This window comes from Neopsephotus bourkii, unplaced genomic scaffold (assembly GCF_033783945.1).
Source record: "Neopsephotus bourkii isolate Nb327-2 ecotype Australia unplaced genomic scaffold, CSIRO-AGI_Nbou_v1 NB_1373, whole genome shotgun sequence".
Lineage (NCBI taxonomy): Eukaryota > Metazoa > Chordata > Aves > Psittaciformes > Psittacidae > Neopsephotus > Neopsephotus bourkii.
The window spans coordinates 6,012,437-6,032,716 of record NW_026901852.1 but is presented as its reverse complement, the minus strand read 5'-3'; the positions used below and the strand labels follow the sequence as shown (position 1 = coordinate 6,032,716).

Here is a 20,280-nt window from a genome sequence, read left to right as displayed (position 1 = left end):
GCTTTCTGTAAGTGCTGTCCTTGAATGCTCAGCTCCTAGGTCTAAGCTCAAGATTTTGCCAGTTGGAAAGACCCTCAGTCTTTGAGGATTAGATCAACCTAAGCAAAAAGAGGGCTGCTCTGAGAGAGGGGATGAGCTGGGAGCCAAATGTGACACAGGGAGGGCAGTCACCCCAGCCACCAGGACACAGTTGGGGGTTGCTCTTAGGGTCTGTTGACAAGCCTGGACATGGTAAAGTAACAAGTGCAGTGTCCACACAGGGATGCCAGGCAGGAGCAGCAGGGGATGGGGCTGATGATACGACTACAATGTAGGGCCAAAGTTCATCCAGGAAAACTGGTCAGCAAGTCAGGAAAGTGAAGGACAAGGCGAGGTATGGGTGCACCTACAACGTACCTCAAGTTAAATAAGCCACGAGAAGCTGGATGGGAGGAAGACCAAGGTGAGAGTGGTCATAATAATCGCTGTCAACTGGTGGCCCAGGTCCCTATACAGATTCAGTCCTTTGTCTCAGTTGTTTTATTGTCTTGTTGGGGTTTGCTTTTGTCTGATTGTCATTGGGTTCTGAGTTGGAGTGATACACGAATCTCTTAAGATTCAATGGAACAGATCACAGGCTGAGTGAAAGCAGCACGAGGTCTGCAGCACTTGGGCATTGCCATATTTTAGTAGCATCGCAAGTTAGTAGCATCTCATTAACCAGTAAAAGGTAACACACAGTATTAGGATAGCAGGCAGGAGGAAGTGTGCAATAACCAAATAATTGTAATCTCTGTGACTTGGAAATCAACATCTGCAGCAATAATAAGCAAATACTAACAATTAAATGGAAAAAATAAAGCAGGAATACTGTAATCAATCCTGAGGGAATATTTGAAGCCAAGTTCTACGCTTCTTTGCAGTCAATGGATTTACAGGCACGGGTATTGGTTCAAATCAGTAAATTTAGCTTGTGTTTCAAAGATAGAACGTTTTGACATAGATTTTAACAATCAACATGTAATAGAATAAGATGAACTTCTTGTCAGTGACTGGAATGGTTTGTGCATCTGTTGTAAATCAGGAAAAACCCAACATAAATAACTTCTTTCAGGTCCACCACATGATGAAGGTTGGATGAAGCCTTGGGTGACATGGTTTAGCCCATGGCAGGGGGTTGGAACTGGATGATCTTAAGGTCCTTTCCAGCCCAAACCGTTCCATGATTCTATGATTCTGTGATTGATTTTTTTAACTAAAAAGCCCCAAAGAAGCCAACAAAACCAAGAGATCAAATTTGCAGTTTTCTGTGTTTCAAAGTCTTGGTAACTGCGCAACTGCGCACAGTTACGTTTTATTTAGTTCATGAAGCATTTGTCACTGTATCCAGACCATTTAAATGCCTTGGTGCTTATCTATAACTATCAATTTAGTCCTGTAGGATGGGTGTACCTTCTGAAGAAGGAGATGGTGGTTTAAACGCACAAGATTGGGACCACCCTGTGGAGCAGTTAACCTCAATAGCGCTGCTTCTGCGTGAAGCGGATTAAAGGAAGAAGTGCTCTGATGTAGAAACACGGAATTGTGTTTCTGAAGTTCATCCAGAAACTCTTCTGACTTCTGGATCTGGAAATGCTGCAAATCTTGTTACTATTGTGCCAATATCCTGTTTATTTCCATAAGGATTGATATGAAGTCATGCTTTGGCTTTCTGAAACTACCCGGCTAAAACTTAAGCCTTTCTTGAATGCTATGAAAGAAGATGGAAGAAAGAGGAGGCATAGGAAGGGTGAATTTCATTTCTCATTCATTATAATTCGTTGCCTAGGGACACCTTAGCAGGCAAGTTACTTGATCCAGTGTTCAGCACCAGTGAGGATTTGCAAACAGCATATTCTCTTGGGTATATTCCCTCCCAGCTCCTCCTCTAACACTCTCCTGGAGCGGCAGAGGCTCATCAGTGCATTTAAGTAAATATGACTTTATGCTTATTTATGGCTATATAAATTTATTTGAGTTTTATCGAGATTTTATCACTTTTGTTCACTTTCATTCAAATTTTTTTGAGAGCTTTATTCCCTTTATACTGACTTGGAGTCACTTTATTAACTTTTGTCTCTTTTCATTCACTTTACACTCGCCTTTTAGTGACTTTTTCCAGGTTTTGGTTTTTATTTTTCCTACTTTTAATTACTTCTGCTCGCATTTATTTGCTTTTACTCAAGTTTCTGTTCACTTCTATTCACTTTTAATCGCTTTTTACTCACCTTTGTCAGGAAAACCTGGTTTCAATAACAGATCATGAAGCAGAGTGAGGTTTAAAGCTTTGTTTGAATAAAGGGAGATCTCCATCAGACACACCTGGTTCCGGGTTCTCCATTGGCAGTCAGTATCCACCTATTTGATACCTTCCCTGCCTGCAAAGTCCCTCCTCCTTTCTCCTTTGCCTCGGATCCCTTCTACACTGCGTCAGTTACAGTTCCCACGAGACAGGTGAGTTCTGCGCGGTTGGACCAGTTATCACGTTATTTACAGTGTCTTTTTCATAGAACCACAGGTCTTTGTAGGATTGTGCATATAGGACTCAGTCAGTCCGAGTCAGTCAGAGTGACAGTGAGCCTGTGGGGGCCTGAATGGGAGATTTCAGTGAGTCTGAGCCATTCTGCATTCGAGTGAGCCTGAGTGGCAGTGAGTTCGCATGTGTCTGAATGCCGTTTCTGAGTGTGAGGCTGAGCCAGATAGGAAACAAGCCAGGCTGATCCTCATCTGACAGCTTTTACTCCAGCTGGTGCTCTGTAGGAGGGGTCGTGGGTAGGGCCTCGGGTGCATCAGGCACAGCCTTTGATTTGGGAGCTCATTACCACGTTGTAAAATAGACTTTGTCCGTATGAAACAACTGCACCAAATGTGCGGATTGTCCAAAGAGCTTATCTAATCAGAGCAGAAACTGCGCCTGCTCAAGCTAAAAGGTAACTAAAAGGAAAGACCACGAGAAGGACTGAAGTTCCAGTAATCGGCCACTAGATGGCAGCAGAGACGGTGAAATAATGCGCTTCAGGTCTCTGCACCCTGTTCTCGGAAGGGGGGGATATGCTGGCTAATTCTCGTGTATGTATATGCATTGAGTAAGAAAATCTAAGCTATGTACTGAGAGGCTATTACTGGGGAGCAGTGGCGAGGAGAAATCCCGGTGCAACCCCAGCACTGTGATGAAAGGGCACCGGCTGAACAGCCTCACTGGTTGCTAAGCGTGATCGCTCTTTGCCCCGGGGTTGCGTGGGGTTTGGGTTGGTGTTTCTTGTTTTGCTTCCGTTCCCCGTCGAGGGGCAGAGGCGGCGGCCCCCGGGGTTGCGCGGTGTGGGTTTTGGTCCCTGGGTTACGGGGCAGGACGGGGCGGGACTGCGTGCTGGCAGCGGGGAGCGTGCGGGGTGCGCACCAACACATCCCCCGTCCCCAGCAGCAGAGCCGCAGTCTTGCCAGGCGGGAGAGACGGGAGGGCTCCCGGCGACGGGAAACAGGGTGAAATGAAGGCGCAAGGTAAAGGAGAGCGGGAGGGAAGGACGGGGAGACCCACAACAGAGCCCGAGGGAGAAAGGGAAGAACACAGAAAGAAACGGGATGCGCGCGTGTTTTATACGGAAGCATTCCCACCTGGAAGGGAGGGGGGATGCAGGGACGGCGGGAGATTGCTACGGAGGGAGAGAGAGAGAGAGAGAGATAGACAGATGATAGATAGATAGATGGTAGATAGATGATAGATATAGATAGATGATAGATAGATAGATAGATAGATAGATATGGAGAGATGGAGAGATAGATGACAAGTGACAGGCGATAGAGATGATAGATTATAGAGATGACAGGTGATAGATGATAGATGACAGAGATGATAGAGATGATAAATGATAGATGATAGGTGATAGATGATAGAGATGATATAGATGATAGATTGATAGATAATAGGTGATAGATGGTAGATGATAGAGATGATAGATGATGGAGATGATAAATGATAGATGATAGATTGATAGATGAATAGATGGATAGATAGATATGGAGAGATAGATGATAAGTGACAGGTGATAGAGATGATAGATGATAGAGATGATAAATGATAGGTGATAGATGATAGATGACAGAGATGATGGAGATGATAAATGATAGATGATAGATGGTAGGTAGATGACAGATGAGATGATAAATGATAGATGATAGGTGATAGATGATAGAGATGATATAGATGATAGATAATACGTGATAGATGGTAGATAGATGATAGAGATGATAAATGATAGATAGATGATAGATGGATATATATATATGGAGAGATGGAGAGATAGATAAGTGACAGGCGATAGAGATGATAGATGATAGAGATGATAAATGATAGGTGATAGATGACAGATGACAGAGATGATAGATGGTAGATAGATGATATAGATGATAGATGATAGAGATTATAAATGATAGATGGATAGATAGATATGGAGAGATAGATGATAAGTGACAGGCGATAGAGATGATAGATGATAGAGATGATAAATGATATAGGTGATAATGAAAGATGACAGATGATAGAGATGATAAATGATAGATGATAGATGGTGGATAGATGATAGAGATGATAGATGATAGGTGATATATGATAGAGATGATATAGATGATAAATAATATATGGTAGATAAATTATAGAGATGATAGATGATAGAGATGATAAGTGATAGATAGGTGATAGATGAGAGATGAGAGATGATAGAGATGATAAATGATAGATGATTGATAGAGAGATGGAGAGAGATGATAAGTGACAGGCAATAGAGATGATAGAGATGATGATAGGTGATAGATGATAGATGACAGAGATGATAGAGATGATAAATGATAGATGATAGATGGTAGATAGATGATAGAGATGATAGATAATAGAGATGATAAATGATGGATGGATAGATAAAAAATGAATGAAAATTTTATCATAAAATAAAAAAAAACAAAACACCCTGACTCAGTAAAAAGGAAAGGATGAAGGAATAAAAGGATGAATTCACGAATGCATGAGTCACTCACCAACACATTAACAAATGGTTTTGGGTGGACCTAAATGCACTGGAGGAGGTAAGTCATGGGCTGATCCAGACTCTCTCTGCGTGACTTCTTGCACCACAAGTCCACCTTTTGAGAGACATTTCTCTTTCCCTGCATCCAGTCTGAACCTTCCGAGCTGCACGTTGTAGAGGTTTCCTTCTCTTCCTATTAGCAAGAAAACCTCCATCATCTCAGAAACCACCCTTCAAAGTAGCTGTAGCCTGCTACTGTAGTGTTAATTCAGCAGGTGGAGTGAACATCCCCCAGCAAGGCCACCTAAAGGAGGCTTCTAGAGGAATGGGTGATGCCATCAGTATAGAGAACTTAGCACCATGGAGGAGCAGTGGGAAAATCCAATGGTCTGGATCGAGAACTTCTTAGCAAGACCTGAAAGGAAAGGTGGTGTCCTCAGGCGCAAGGTACCCCATGCTCTGGGAACAGGGCACCTCATCTGCAACATTAACACTGATACCATCTCAGCACCTCATTCAGGCCTGCAAAAGGTGTACTCCAGCTCCCTCCCAAGGGTAGTCACAAGCCCAGGACTGGCCTTTGCATTCACCACACCATTCTTCAGAACAAGCACAAAAACCCAGACACCACCTTCAGTACTTTGATTTCTGAATATCTGTTTTATTTTACTTTATTAGAAATTACAAAGAAACTCTCTCCAGGAGAGCAAGGAAAAGAAAACCCAACCTGAAATATTTCCAAGCAATTCTGTTCCATATAAACACAAGCAAAGTTACATATTTAATTCACATGCATGTACAAAAACATCTTAAGTAAAACACCCTTCACACACAACATGTCCATTAGTCTCAGAATCAAGCACATAATCAGACTGGCCTCCCCTACCCTATCTAATCTTACTTTCCTGTTTTCAAGTTGTAAATTTCTATGCAAGAAACAGGTCTCTTTTTCTGCACAGCATGATGCACAATCAAATTAGCATGGATGGTCTTAGAATTAAATCACTGGGTGGCATAGGCTGCAGTACAGCTGTATACTAAAGCTGCTAGGCTGACGTTTATATAGGGGACTTTGTTGGGTACCAGGCAGAACTCTTCAAAAGGAATAAAGAGGTATTGCTAGAGAGACAAAGGAGTATGCCACACAGCACTCTCTCAACCGTGACCCTGTATGACTCCCATGCAAAACACTTCAAAGGCCAAGCAATTCACAGATCTTGCTCTCCAAATTGATATCAAAGTTCTCACCAATTTCAATCATGGCAAAATAATTCACTAAAGACATCAATGCTACTGGATCCAATGCTATTGGCCAATGCACAATATTCCAATTTGCCATCCTCTCACCTTTGGAAAGAGAACCAACAAAACTGCAGCCTCCTGAGGCAGGTGGGTCAGCAGAGTGCTTTACCAGTGACCAGTAGGAAACCACAACTGCCAGAGCACAGCTACATTCCAACTCACTGCAGCTTAAAATTTGGGCATTACATGGTCAATGAACTCCTCACTAGTTGCCCAAGGCTGCGTTAGCACCTAGCAAAACCTGATTTGGTTCATTAAAAGAGCATACTGTCTGTACCTGACTTTGTAAGCCAGGTCTGAAATGCCACTGTTTCACACATGATGAACACGACTGTAAATCCAAGCACTGTAAACGTTCTGAGGGGAAGGGCTCACCCAGAAGGTAAAGTTTCTACAGGTATAGGAGGAAACACCAAGCACACAGATGTCACAAACAACACAGCATAAAGGCAAAACAGGACGTACAGGTTTCACTCTGCCATCATTTTTAAATGTACAAGCAATGCCAACGCATTTCACGTCTCTGCATAAACATGCACCTCCAAACACTTCTCTCTTACACTGCAACAACACAGCTGAATCAAAGGAGGGTGTTTAAATATACTTGAAGCACTCCTGCCTTGTTGCAGAGTGTGTGTTACAGTGAAATGGGTGTGAGAAAGTGATGTAAAATAACACAACTGAAAGTAAGACAGAACATCTGCAAGTGAGCAGTATAAAGACAGTACTGAAGGTTGACACTCAGGAGGTGTAACCAAAGCCCCTGGAGAACACTAGATTTACATTTCTAGCCCACCTGAAGTCTTGCAAATGAGCAAGTGATGCTGGCAGCAGTCACTCTGTCCTCTAGCTAATGAGAACAGTGCAAGGGACTTTGCATAGGTGTTCCAGCCTCGAGAATACTTGAATAAAACAGTTTGGCCTTTCTCTGTAGATGCTTTGCCAACGATAGGTGCTCTCCTTCAGTATGAGGCACAAGGGCCAAATTGGGCTAAACATTGAGGCCCCAGCCTAGCACATTCTGTGTGCTGTGGAGAAGGTTGTGTCTACTGGTTTGGATAGATGGGCAGTCTGCTTTTAGCCCTGTACTACCATTTGAACAGCAAGCTCTGCTAAATGTGTAGAAAAGAAGAAGCACCAGCCCAGCAGGTAGAAGTCTCTTCTGATTCCCATACAAAAAAGCCTAAAGCCAGGTCATTTAGCTGAGATAGTGATGGCGTGGATGCCTTCCGCTGAGGCAGTCAAGTTGAAGTCACTTCATGGGCACACAAAGGGAAAACACATTTCTAAAAAGGCCATTCATCTGACCTGCTTTATACTTCTACTTCAAGGCAGATGAACTGCAACCTGAGAATAACTATTTCTCTTCAGCTGCAAATAGGACCCAGAGGAACAAATTTAGATGCAGACATGTAAAATCGAGCAAGAAAATAACACCCCAAATGTCCTCCTTGTACTTGGGCAGTTGAATAGCACAGTTGTGCTGTTCTTCTTCATGACAAGAAGTTTTGCTTAAAACCAGTGTCATACAGGTCAGTAACATTTCAGTGTCCATCTAAGCAACAGTCAGCAACAGTCCTGCCAAAACAGAAGCAAAGCTCACAACTCTCACAAAACCCTGTATGATCACAGTGCCTTTCCTGAATAGTGACTAGATCTCAAACACTCTTCTAAGAGGCAAATACTACTGGCTGAGAAAACAGGGACACTGAAGGCTGCCTACTGGTGACCCAAAGGGAGTCAAAATGAAGATTTCCTGATGCAATCGCATGCTCTTCTACTACTGACTAGGCTTCAAATAGCTGGAATTTACCCACCCAGGAGAAACCTTTAAAACTGTGATGGGCAATTTTACCTCCAGTCTCCATAAAAGCCTGTGGCCACACATTCTTATAAGACATGGAGGAATTTCATGTTTGGCTTCTACTTCTATAAAGTGGAATAGAAATACAGTTAGGAAAAAAAGATTAAGGCTAGGCATGTTATACACAAAGAAAAATACTATGCCTGGAGCTCGTTCTTTCAAATATAAACTTGCAATTGTAAGGACTAATGGGAGGTTTGTTAAATCCCCCTCAAACACCCCAAGGCGTTACAGGTATAAAGCCAGTTTAAGTGGCTGTTCACTTGATTCATGTTCATTCTAGCTTTTTTGAGAGATACACACATTGAACCAAGTTAAAGACCAAGCTGATCAAGTGAGGGTTGTGCAGAACAAAACAAATGCCATCAGTCAGCTGAGCCATAAAAGAAAGGAGCAAACCAGATTCTGTTTCAGACTAAGCTGTCAAGAGGACAACTTTGAATACAAAACCTCAGCCAGCCTGAAGCTGCTGCACTCAAATCAATGACAGCAAAGGAAAAGTTTACATTGCCAATATTGCCTCACAGCAATAGTAAAAGCTGCTTCATTCTCTCCAGAAAACCACATCAACTTCTCTGACCAGACGATCAATAAATCAACCAGGGAAGAAGCTCTGATGGGCTTCTTTGCAACAAGGAAGAATTAGTGGAGAATGTGAAGGCCTTGGCTGCAGCAGACATGGAATTGTGGCATTTAAAATCTTCAGCAACAAGTACAAGAGAGAGTCCTGCACCTTTAGGACAACATATTTTGGTTTATTCAAGGAATGTCTTGGCAGGATCTCAGGAGAGACTGCCCTGGCCTTCCAAAGGGGCCCAAGCATGCTGCCTTACCTCGAAAGACAGCTTTATCAAAGTAGAACAGTCCTTTCTGATGAGCAGCAATTAAAGCAGGCATGACAGAAGGCCAGCACTGGTGACCAAGGAACTCCTGAGTGAGCTCAAACACAAAGGAAAAAGTATACAGAAGCAGAAGTGAGGATGGGCTGGCCAGCAGGGATACAGAGACACAGGCTAAGTGTGCAGGGACAGTTAGAAAGGCCAAAGCTCAGTTAGAGTTGAAACTGGTATGAAATGTGCAGAAAGGTTTTTTTAAGTTCACTGGAAGCAAAAGAAAGGTTAAAGAAAAAGGGTTTGCAACAACAACAAGGGTTTACAATAGCGCAGGCAATCCTGTGACAAAGGATGCTCTATACTTTGAGGCTGATGTATTCAACACCTTTTTTTGCCTGTTTTGACTGACTTGGTCTCCCTTCAGGCCTGCCAGGTCCCTGGGTCTTCTAGCAGAGTATGCGAGAGTAAAGCATCAGCTGCAATAGAGGAAGATCAAGTTAACAAGAACTTAAGCCAATTGGACATACCTAAATTCATGGAACAAGACATCTGAAGGCACTGAAGGAGCTGGCTGACAGCACTGTGAGGCTGCTCCACAGCATCTTTGCTAAGCCATCATAGTCACCAGTGAAATACCCTGTGCAAATGAGCTGTGCTTCAAGCAGGGGACTGGACCAGAAATGTCAAGAGGTCCCTTCAACCCAAAGTATTCAATGATTCTGTGACTTAGCACATCTCCTCACAGCTGCTTTCCACTGGTAACTTTGGGATTAATCTGTCAAAGCAAACCTCGCCACCATCAAATGTACAGGGTGATCTTCAATCTCATGAGTCAAGAGGGAGTAGAGAAGCCAGCAAAGAGGGGAGCTGAAGAGCACCACATGTCAAACCTCTCATAATAATTTTATGCAAGGTCCCTCATACATCAGGGCCAGCCCTGTTTATGAACCACAATCCTCACAGTACTCTCTCAGTCTGTTTCAAGTCTATTACATATCATCAGGACTAAATAAAAAGACTGTCTGTTTCACATCTTCTTCATCTTTTTCTTGCAGCGCTGGTTGAAGACAGGCGAGGATCCCATCAGACTGTCAGCAGAATGAGAACCGTAGCTGCTCTCAGAGCCATTGGGGCTCTGTGGCATCCCAGCTTCACTCATGCCTGACATTGGTTCCTCAAAGACATCACTGCCTAGGACCCCATGGCCATGCACATTAGCCTCCTCATTTTCCTGTGGCTCCATTTTCACCTGTGCCAAGTTCCAGAGTGGGGAAGCATTCACCTCGGCCCCTGGAGAAAGAAAAAGCACACAGTAGTAACTGAGTAAAAACACAGATCACAAACAGCAGATGCAAGACAGCAGCACAGATAAAGAAGGAGCAAATCAAAGGTACAGGTGAACTAAGCTGGAAGGAAAACAACCAAAACACACCAAGGAACAAGTGAAACAATAAGTAAAAAATATGTTTCTTTCAGTACTTTTATAACCCAGTGATTGTTGCTCTAGAAAATACGATGCTATCCTTTCATAGCAATTCTCCATATGGCTTTCTGCATGAGAAGAAACAACAACTTAAAGACCCCACATCACTCTCCAGGAGTGTCTCAGCAGCAATGAGTACACCAATAGCACATGGACTACGCCCTGCGTAAGCAAGACTTCAAGGCAGTGCAGAAGTCATTCATGATGATGAGGTCCTTCCAATGTCTGCAACCTCCTTTAATCTGTCAGACATACTGGACTTCTGCAGCAGAAGTGAAGTGAGGGCAGAGGAGTAGGTAGATGAGCTTCCAGCACTGAAATGCAGGGACATAAGAGCTGCAGTCAGCCACTCAACTGCCTGCCTCCTTGTACTCAACACCCACAGGTCTCACCCCATCCTTAACAGAACAGAAGGAAATCTTCTTGGCTAAACCTTGCAGACTCCCTTGCTGAGAATTCCCTCCTCTGAGCTATTCTGGACTAGTGTGCAATCTGAGCAGACTGAGGATATTCTGTACAAGACTATGGAAACCATACTTCTTGATAACAGCAAATGTTTTTCTCTCCATGAGCAGTAATTATAGATTGCATTATTTCTGCTTATTTACAGTTTTAAGAGAGACAAAAAATCCTATTAAAAACAGACTAATTGGGCTCCTTGCTGAGATGGACATAAACAGCCCAGAACTGAACAAAGCCGGAAATCTTTTCACTTTTAAATCTGGTCCCTCTTGTGTGGGCTTGAATTCACATGGAAAATAAACAAACCTTGGAAACCAGTTTTAATAAGTTTTCCAAACCTTGTGTCTTGAGGAGCTTCATTGCAGTTTGAAAACACAACCAAACCTCTTGCACTGAGCCCAATCTACTACTGTTCCCTATTATATTACTCCTTATTAATAGCAATTACACAGAGAACAAATCTACCACCAGTGATCTGCACTCAAGTGTTTTACTGGTGTACCACCAGTGTTTGTACTGAGAATTCTCCCTTATGAAGGCATTAGGAATCTTTTCCATAGCAGCTTAGCCCAAACCAGGGTTTAGGAGACCTTTGAGATAAAACAGCCTACATTAGCTTAGCAGTTAGACAGCAAGCCAGAATGAAAGTACTTGCTGGTGTCCAGTTGCCTTAATGAAAAGTCCTTTTTATGTTAATAATAATTAAATGTATTCCTCTCAACAGCAATGGACACATCATTAAAACACTATCAGTTCCACAGAGTTGCAGCTCCAGTCTACACAATAATCAAAGATGCTCACAAAAACCTGTGTCTTTCTTTCATCAATCGCTCTTCATTGCTCAGCCTTATTCCTTCCAGCTCTATCAGCTGTCATTGAGAGTGCCACTAATGACTGAAAGTACTTCAGTATCGACACAGGTTATTTCACCTTCAAAGCACTTTATCTTCAACGTACTTTGCAAATGAGATAATCCTCATGTTATCCTGCTGGGTGGAGGAACGAGGTCCCCAGGTTTGCCTCCACTCCCCTAACTGCAATGAAATTAAACAGCTAGCTCACAGCCCATCAGCTACAAGCAGAAACACAAGTGGAACATGAACATTGTACCAAGAGTTTTGCCCTCAGACACTGAAGCCTTGCTGTCCTCTCTGTGAGCCTCACACTTGTATTTTTGTGTGTCCTAATTGCAGCAGCTTTTTTTTGCTCCTGATGATACTAGGCTCTCCAGCCTACCCAGCTCTAGACTGGGATTCTCACAGCAATGAGATTTCCAAAGGCCCTTGTGAAGTGAAGGGATTTTCAGGGAGGAACAGAGCACCTGTATTCTTAATCAGAAAACATCAATTCAGTATCAAAGAGGCATTCAATATACAGCTAGCATGCTAACCCTCTGGGTCTCAAGTGGCTGATGCTAATACAAAGCTTTCCAGATGAATCACTCGCAACCCCAGATGGGGCATAGGAGTCTGCTGTTCCCTCTCCCACAAAAATGCAGCCACTTCACATTTCAGAGGTACTTAGGAAAACAACGTGAGCTTCCAGAAAAACATCAGCTTTTTAAGACTCAGCAGAATGTGCTATTTGGAAAAAACCCCAACAACTAATGGACTCAGGGGTATACTCTAACCTCACTATATATGCTACTTAGTTTAGAGTGAATAGGAGGACAGGCTTCACTGTTTTTTAACCAGATTTTTAAGTGAAACAGCTATTACCACAGGGATTTCCAGAGCTCAGAAGGTTCTATACAGAATTCAGAAGTGTCTGTCTTTGGGAGAAGAATGTCTTCTCCATTTTTCATTTAGCACTACTAAATGGTGCACAGAGTAAAACTTGTATATGGACATCAAAAAGGCACAGCATAGCAGATTCTCCCGTGCTGGCAGTGTGCTTCAGTGCCAACATCAAGGGACGACACTTTAAGGAAGAGTGCGGTCTCCATAACCCCATTACTGCACTCACCATTTCACTTTCCCTGGCCTGAGCTAACTACAGCGAGCTTTGGGGTAAAGATGCTAGAACAGGAGAGACCCCCATGAGCCCATTCCTTGTAAGTCCCTTCTGAGCTTTCATAAAACAATGACTTTCGCTACCAGGGTAACTTTTGATTACAGAGGACTGTACCAAGTATCATCAGTATTTCCATAATTCATTCAGTGCCTAAACTACATAGGGCCTTGAATTTACTTCAGTCATAAGGAGCATGGCCTTCAACTTTTCAGTAACACGAATCTCTGGACAAGAATTCAAAACTACCCAGCAAAAAAGAAACCAAACCAAAGGAAAAAAAATAATCCAGTAATCTCCTTACCAGAAATAAGGATAAACCCCAGTCTCTTAAATCAGTATGTATAAAACCAGAAGCTATTATTGTCTTTGTTACATTAGCCTGGAAAAAAAACAACCCAGTACTGATATCTGCAGCAAACACCCTACTTCAAAAAGCAAGAATAAAGCCCTCGGGCCATCACTGTGGAAAAACAATCTATCTCACACCAGCAACAAAGCCAAGAACTTTGATCATCCCCTAAAAAGCAACACCATGATAAGCATTTTGTGTTCTACAGGGTCCACAAATGGAGGAAATATTCAATAAATCCCAGCAACTGACACCTTTGATTCTTTGGGTTTGTATTTAGGAAGCAAGGAAGAGTTTCCCTCCCATCCAAATGTTTTAGTAAAAACTCACAATTTCTTCTTCCTCTCCCTCTTCTGCTGTTAAAAATGGGAACAAGATCACATGCAACTGCTGATGGACTGTTTCAGGAGCAGCAAGAAACCCCTACCTGAAGTCTGTGGGGAAGCTTCTACTTCTAAGTTGGCAGAGAAGCGCTCGCTTTGAGCTCCAAGGACTCCAACAGGCAAAGACTGGTCACCAGAAGCTAGGTCTCCTTCCAGCTCCTCACTTATGGGGAAAGTAATATCACTGACAGGTTCCTCCTTAATCTTCACAGGCTTTGTGTCTTCTGCTGCCTTCTCAGGGTTGACAATCTTCTCATATTCTTCAGACAGCTGCTTGCTAACCTGTCAAAGATCAATGGGGGTGAGAAAGAAGCCAGAAAGGTCAGAGTGACTTCAGAGACTCTGATGGCAATTACACTGCAGTGCGCCCTGTTCCCACATTATTAACATCTGACCTGAACAAACAAGTAAACAGGTTACCATCTACACAGAAAAGACTTTGTTTTTCTTCTCTTCAACAACACATTCTGTTCTGTAACAAGGGAGGTTTAACCCATTAATACATCTGCAAACAAGTATGAGCACCTTTATTTCAGACACAGATGATGAGGCCCAGAAATTTAAACAGAGGATGAAACAAAAGCAAAGTGTCTCAGTCTTACTCTTTGCTTTTACCTATAATACTGTCCCCATCCCCATCCAGGAACAAATTTAGCCAAGCATTAAAAAATAAGCAGCTCAGACACTCATCTGAAGCAAAGCCCGGGTATCTTCTGTCAGATTAAAGCAAAAAAACTCAAAAGTCTTCTTCAATGAGAGAAGCGAAACAAATACAGGAATAAGATTTAGCATAAACCTGTACTAGAAATTTAACAACTGTAAGCAATTAATTCAAAATTTCAGATTTCACCTGCACCTAACAAATACTTGTTTATACCACTGAATCCCAGCAGTCAGCAAACTGTGCTCAGGAAAATCCCAAGGCTTTCTAACAGCAGAAGCAAGGAGAAAGAACAGCAAAGGCTATTTCCCCCATCTAGATATACTTCCAAATACAGAGACTACTGTGAACAGACCTCATATCTATCACAAAATACACGCTTACAGGTGTGTCTGATTTATACTGTCTCTGTAAGCCACAAGGTGCCAACCCCAGGAAAAGAAGGAGCACAAGGTAACTGCTCCAAGATGAGTCAACGGGCGCTCATCTCCTGAGACAACGAAGAAGGGATGGCAGGTTTTACCTTTGCTCGCAGGCTATCTACTTCATTCGAGTCTTGGATTTTGATGAGCAGGAGTAAAACTCCTACTTCAAATCCTTGCGTTTCTCTAAGTCCACAACAGGCAGTCTCACATCATTCAAATGAAATGCTTTCATTTCATAGAATACAAGGCCCAAGAGGAACTATACCCTTATTCTTACAACTTACGTGATACCTCTTATTCCAAGAAATTTAACAGCTCCTTTGCTTCCTCCACAAAGCATAGTCCTCTCTAGAGTTGAAGGTAACACCTCTGTGACAACTCAGATCAGCACAATACTACCTTATACTCCTAAAGCTTAAGCAAGTCACCCCTTGCTGAAGCAAACACAAGCCACTGTACATCCTAGTAATTTTTGTTTGCTTGTTTTCTGAGATGGTAAGCAGCAAAATATCCCATTAAAGCAGAAAATACAGTTAATCAGTCAGTACTGATTTTACCTCTACTTGATACCATTTTCTGGGTCATTCAGGAGCTGTGGGCCTCCTCTTAAACCCAGACAAACAGCCAGTAGAGCATTCTAAGCCTCAGAAGGGACACAAATAAAGAGCTATGTCTTCCAGTCAAAAAAAAATCCTTGATGACTCTCCTCCACGTCCAAGAGGTTTTCCATTTGGATTTTACCTCAGTAAGACCCTGGACTTGCTATAGGAATAAGCAATTGTACTGGGGGTACGTTTCTTGGTGCTGTCAGGTGCCTACCACTCTTCTCACCTGAAGCATGTAGCTGTGATAATCCTTAATGCGGTGCTGCCAGAACTTCTGCAGTGAGAGCACGCTGCCAATGCCCACTTCATGGAAGACCTGCTCCATGACATCAGGGAATGGGGTGTGCCCAAGGCGGGCTTCTCGATCCACTGCAAAGCGCAACAGTTTGGTGAACTTCAAGCAGTACTCGTGGGCAATGTCTGTCAGGGTCTCCAGGACACTCTCATTGGCACACTCAAAGCCTGTGTGAGCCAGGATGGTGGCCATGGACTGGTAGAGAAGCTGTCGGCAGGAGGACCAACTCAGCTCAGTCACTGGCTCCCCTTTTCCTCTGAAAAACAGAACAGACAAAAATAGCACATCTCCAGAAACGGAAAGCAACGTATCAGTTGAAGAGATAATGTCAATAATAAAGCGATGTACAAAGGGAAAGCAGATTGTCTGGGGGTGTCCACAGCTTCTCCACCTGGACAGCTGGACTTGAATTTCTACCAAATGGGGTGCAACAGAGTCACTTCAGAGCCATTTTCCCAAAATGGTAGAATAAAGAACAGTGGAAAAAACAAGACTACACCAGTCAGAGTGCATCAAAGAGCACAGCACACTAACGCAAACAAGAAAGTTGTCTCCTTTTGGAAAGAGGCTTCTTTCCACCTCAACCTCATCAAGCCTCTTTTAAAATATCTTTGCTGTGTCTACAGAAGGCTGCAAATGCGTATAAAGAAACTGCTCAATAGATAACAGCAAAAATAAATTGTGTCCCAGCGGCACAATCCAGAAGACCAGATAGCCTGGGGGGGAAGCCAAAGTGCTCAGTCCATCAGGGGAACTTATGTTCTGCCTGCTGTAATTAATCACTGCTACAAACCCTTCCTAACATTAAACCTGCTATCCCATTGACATGTGTTCCCCTACCTGTGTACAGACATTTCTTCACTACAAGCCCTTCTGCCACGAACTGCTTTCCCCTTGCAAGCTCCCAGTTTTGTGCACAGATCATTTTTCTATGCAAAGGACACATCCCATGTGGTCATAAACACAAATGAGAGAATGGCAGAGAAATCTGTTAAGAAACTAACCATACACACACAAGAAAAAGCATCTGAGGAGGCACTCAATGAATAGGTTAGGTTTCTTTTGAAGATGGATCCATGATAATTGGAGGAAGGTGACCAGAGAAGGAAATGCTAACAGTCACACTATAGTAAGAGCCTCCTGTTCAAATGGTAGTTTCAAGTCTACAGTTCCTTACTCATTCTTCATCGGTAATACTTTAAGCTCACTGTCTGTTTCTATACCAACCAAAACCAGATGTTAATCTCTTTATCGTGTATTCCAAGAACCGTAACAGCTGCAAATCAGCAGGACCAGATGGTGATTCATCCAGGAATAGTAAAGGAATTCAAGGATGAAATAGCTGTGCTGATCACCTCTCGCACAGTTGCCTTCGCCCATGAGGACCAGAAGGCAGAAAACGTGAAAACGTTTTAAGACACTCAGAAGAGATGTGAAGAGCTGCAAGCTGGGAAGCCTGAGATATTCTGGTGCGTCAGAGATATTCCAAGAAATTATAAGAACAGTAAAAGGACACGTGGGTAAGAGTCCAGACAGCTTTTGTAAATGGAAAGCCTGCTGTGTAAACCTACTAGAGTCCTCCAAATCCATCACCAAGCAAGTATGTGAAAAATTTCCACTGTGGAGTCCAGGTCTTCCCTAATGCATCTGTGCCAGAATCAAGGTTTGTTTCACCATATTTATGAAAATGGAGAAAAGAAACAGCATTGTTATAAAACTGATGGTGGTACAGATTTGTGGGGATTGGAAAAATCAAAACAAGTGGAAAATAGCAGTGGATTAGGTTCTGCCTTTCCTCACCTCAGAAGGGACAGGGTGGTAGGGGCTACAGGGATGAGGACACAAGACACACAGAGAATGAATCTGGTGGATAACAAAATAAAAGACAAGAGTGCAGGGTCAAAGCATGACAATGAATAACAAGGCAACAGGAAAGGACATGTCTATATTAAAGAAACTTGTGATCATATTCAGGCTTGCCACTCTTATCTTTCTTTCTTCTTATGTCTAAATAGGTGTATGAATTGCTTCTTCTCAAACCCAGGTTATCGCCAAAGAAAATGGAATTAAAATATGTATTCAGTCAAACACTGTAACTGACAATGGCACTTCAGAAGGCAGAATAAAAATAAGCACTTCCATGCTTTATCAAGGGGAAGAACGGCCTTTAATTTGTTTTTACACACCAAGAGCAAGCATTAGCAAACCATATAACTATTTTTATTGCTGTAACAGCACCTGCGGTTTTTAATGCACGTAAGCATCTTAAACCAGTTAAGAACAAACATGCAGCAACAAACTCAAAGCTTTCTTCCTGGAAAAGCATAAATGTGTTTGATTTAGCAAGTACAAAATGAAATTCTACTCTACACTGAAGCTCATTAGAAATCCACTGTCAGCCACAAAACATCTCTCTTCAAAGCTGTCTATCCAGTTATTACAATCTGGTCCTTAAGCTCCCCCATGTGGCTGACTGCTAAATAGCACTTCTTTACTTAGACCCCAGAAACTCACAAGGGACAACAAAGAGACATAACAGCCCCCCGAAACATGGACAGAGCCACAGAAAACTGAACTTAAAGCTGAAGGCATCAGGGAAGATATTGCAGAGCACTGCTCAGGTCTACAAACTACAAGGCCAGAAAGAGCAGGAGTCACAGGGCTCAGACCTCATTCTCACACAATTGGGTTTCCCTTCACCCCTCCTGGCTAATTACTTTATTTCTTCCAAAGATGATGGTGTTTCTCCACAAACAGCACTAAAGAATCACCCTAATGTTCAGAGATGGTATGTTACCAAAAGCATCATCATGCAGTAAAAGGCATTTTATACAGCCTCAGGCCATTAAAGATCTCTGCGAGATTTAACTGTAAGTTCTGTTTCACTGGCGCACAGTCTCCCCATTTTAAAAAGTAAAAAACATATTATTCTCTCATACATCATGTCCATTGGTGCACAGCCTTCAAGCTAAGAATGGGTTAAGTGAGGATTTATCCCTGAATTCAAATGCACGTGAACTACAAAGCACTTCAAGATCCTGCAAGAGATGCAGCATGTGCTTGTGAATTTAGTGCTTGTCAGAAGGGTAGACAGGGAGGTGGTGGCAGCACTATTTAGTCAAAGACTGGCTGCTGAGGTAGAAGCAATACAACCTTCCTTTACATTTTGTCCAGTCCTTGGCTAGTAGGGTCAGTATCAAAAACAAGAATTCCGTTCACCCATGCTCATCACCACCTCTGACCAGCATAACACCAAGAATGGGGTAAAATGTGATAGTTTCTGCATCTCAGCTCCTTGGCCATTGAAATCTTACAAAAGCACATTTATTTTAAATAACGTGCATGTTATCCACACAGCAGAAAACTAAACCTTTCCTTTCTGAAGCCTGTTTCACACTTGGAATACAAGTGTTTGACCCTTCAGCCTCATGGAATTGATGTAGCTATATATATGTTCAAAACCACTCAGCTTTCCTTCAGTCAAGAACTAACCCAAAGAAATACCAACACACCTGTAGAAATCACTCTCTGGGTCACTGTGCCTCAGCTGAAATGGCATTTTGGGGGTTTTGCTATCCAGAGGAAGCAGGTCATCAGGGAGAGGCGGAGAAGCCGGACGAGACGGCAACGGTTCGTTGTCTTCAGCTTTTATACCCTCTGCTTGCTGCTGGTTCTGAGCCTGAGCCATGGCGATGAGGCTGCGCAGCCGCCTGTTGTGCTGGATGAGCTGGATGGTGTGAATGGTGAGGCTGCAGGGCTCCGAGGGGATGTCCAGCATGGTGGTGGGCCGGGGTTTGTTCGCAGAGGGTTGATGCAGTGGAGGATCCTGGACCTCCACGGTACGGAACTCACGCTGAAGCAGGTCAAAGGAGCTGCGGTTGGCCTGGTTAGATGAAACTGGAATCTCGCCCCAATATCGCAGCATCTTTGCACAGGTCACTTATCAGCGCCCACGAGGCTACCGCACACTGTGGTACGGAAGAGCCTTGTCGCAGGGGAAAGTGCTAAGCTTTGGACAGCAATGGGAGCTGCGGTGACGCTCTTGAATGAAACCAACTACGGCTGCCACGAAAGCCGTCGCTCAGTGCCTCACGACGCTCCAGGACGCAGCGCTGGCACTGAACAGGTTACATCGCTGCTGCTCCGGAGGTGGGGGGGGGGGAACAGAAACGCACCCGTGAGGCAGTAACTCCTTGTGTGTCTAACAGAGGCCGCCGTGGGTCTATCTCCTGCGGGCCCTCGCTTGAGTAGAGGAACTCCGGAGGCCGCACTCGGTTCTCCCACCCGCTGTGCCTCCCTCCTTCGCCCTCACTGGGTCCCAGCTCCGGGTCCCCGAATACCCCGCGGCCTACCCGCCCCGCCTGGCCGCCGAGCCGGAAGTGAGCCCTGGTCCTTCACCAGAAGCCGTTCCCCCGCCACCACCGTTCCTTCGCGCCGGCAGAAGGGAAAAAATCGCCGTCTCTGCCGTCGGTCCCGCCGCCCCGGCCGCTGCCTCTCTCCTTGTCTCACTCCTCACGCTACCCTGAGCCGCAGCTGGGGTAGTGGCACGACCCCCGTGGAGCCACTTGC

The 20,280-nt window shown here is 43.7% G+C and overlaps 1 protein-coding gene across 1 annotated transcript; it reads right to left on the bottom strand.

Annotated features, from left to right (window-relative positions):
* Positions 1-9,934: 9,934 nt before the first annotated feature.
* On the bottom strand, positions 9,935-19,776 carry SUPT7L (SPT7 like, STAGA complex subunit gamma). Its single transcript, XM_061367243.1, has 4 exons — positions 19,224-19,776; positions 15,643-15,967; positions 13,770-14,007; positions 9,935-10,325 (listed from the first exon to the last, which is right to left on the bottom strand). The coding sequence occupies exons 1-4, from the start codon at positions 19,634-19,636 to the stop codon at positions 10,063-10,065; spliced, it is 1,239 nt and encodes a 412-aa protein (XP_061223227.1). The 5' UTR covers positions 19,637-19,776; the 3' UTR covers positions 9,935-10,062.
* Positions 19,777-20,280: the final 504 nt, after the last annotated feature.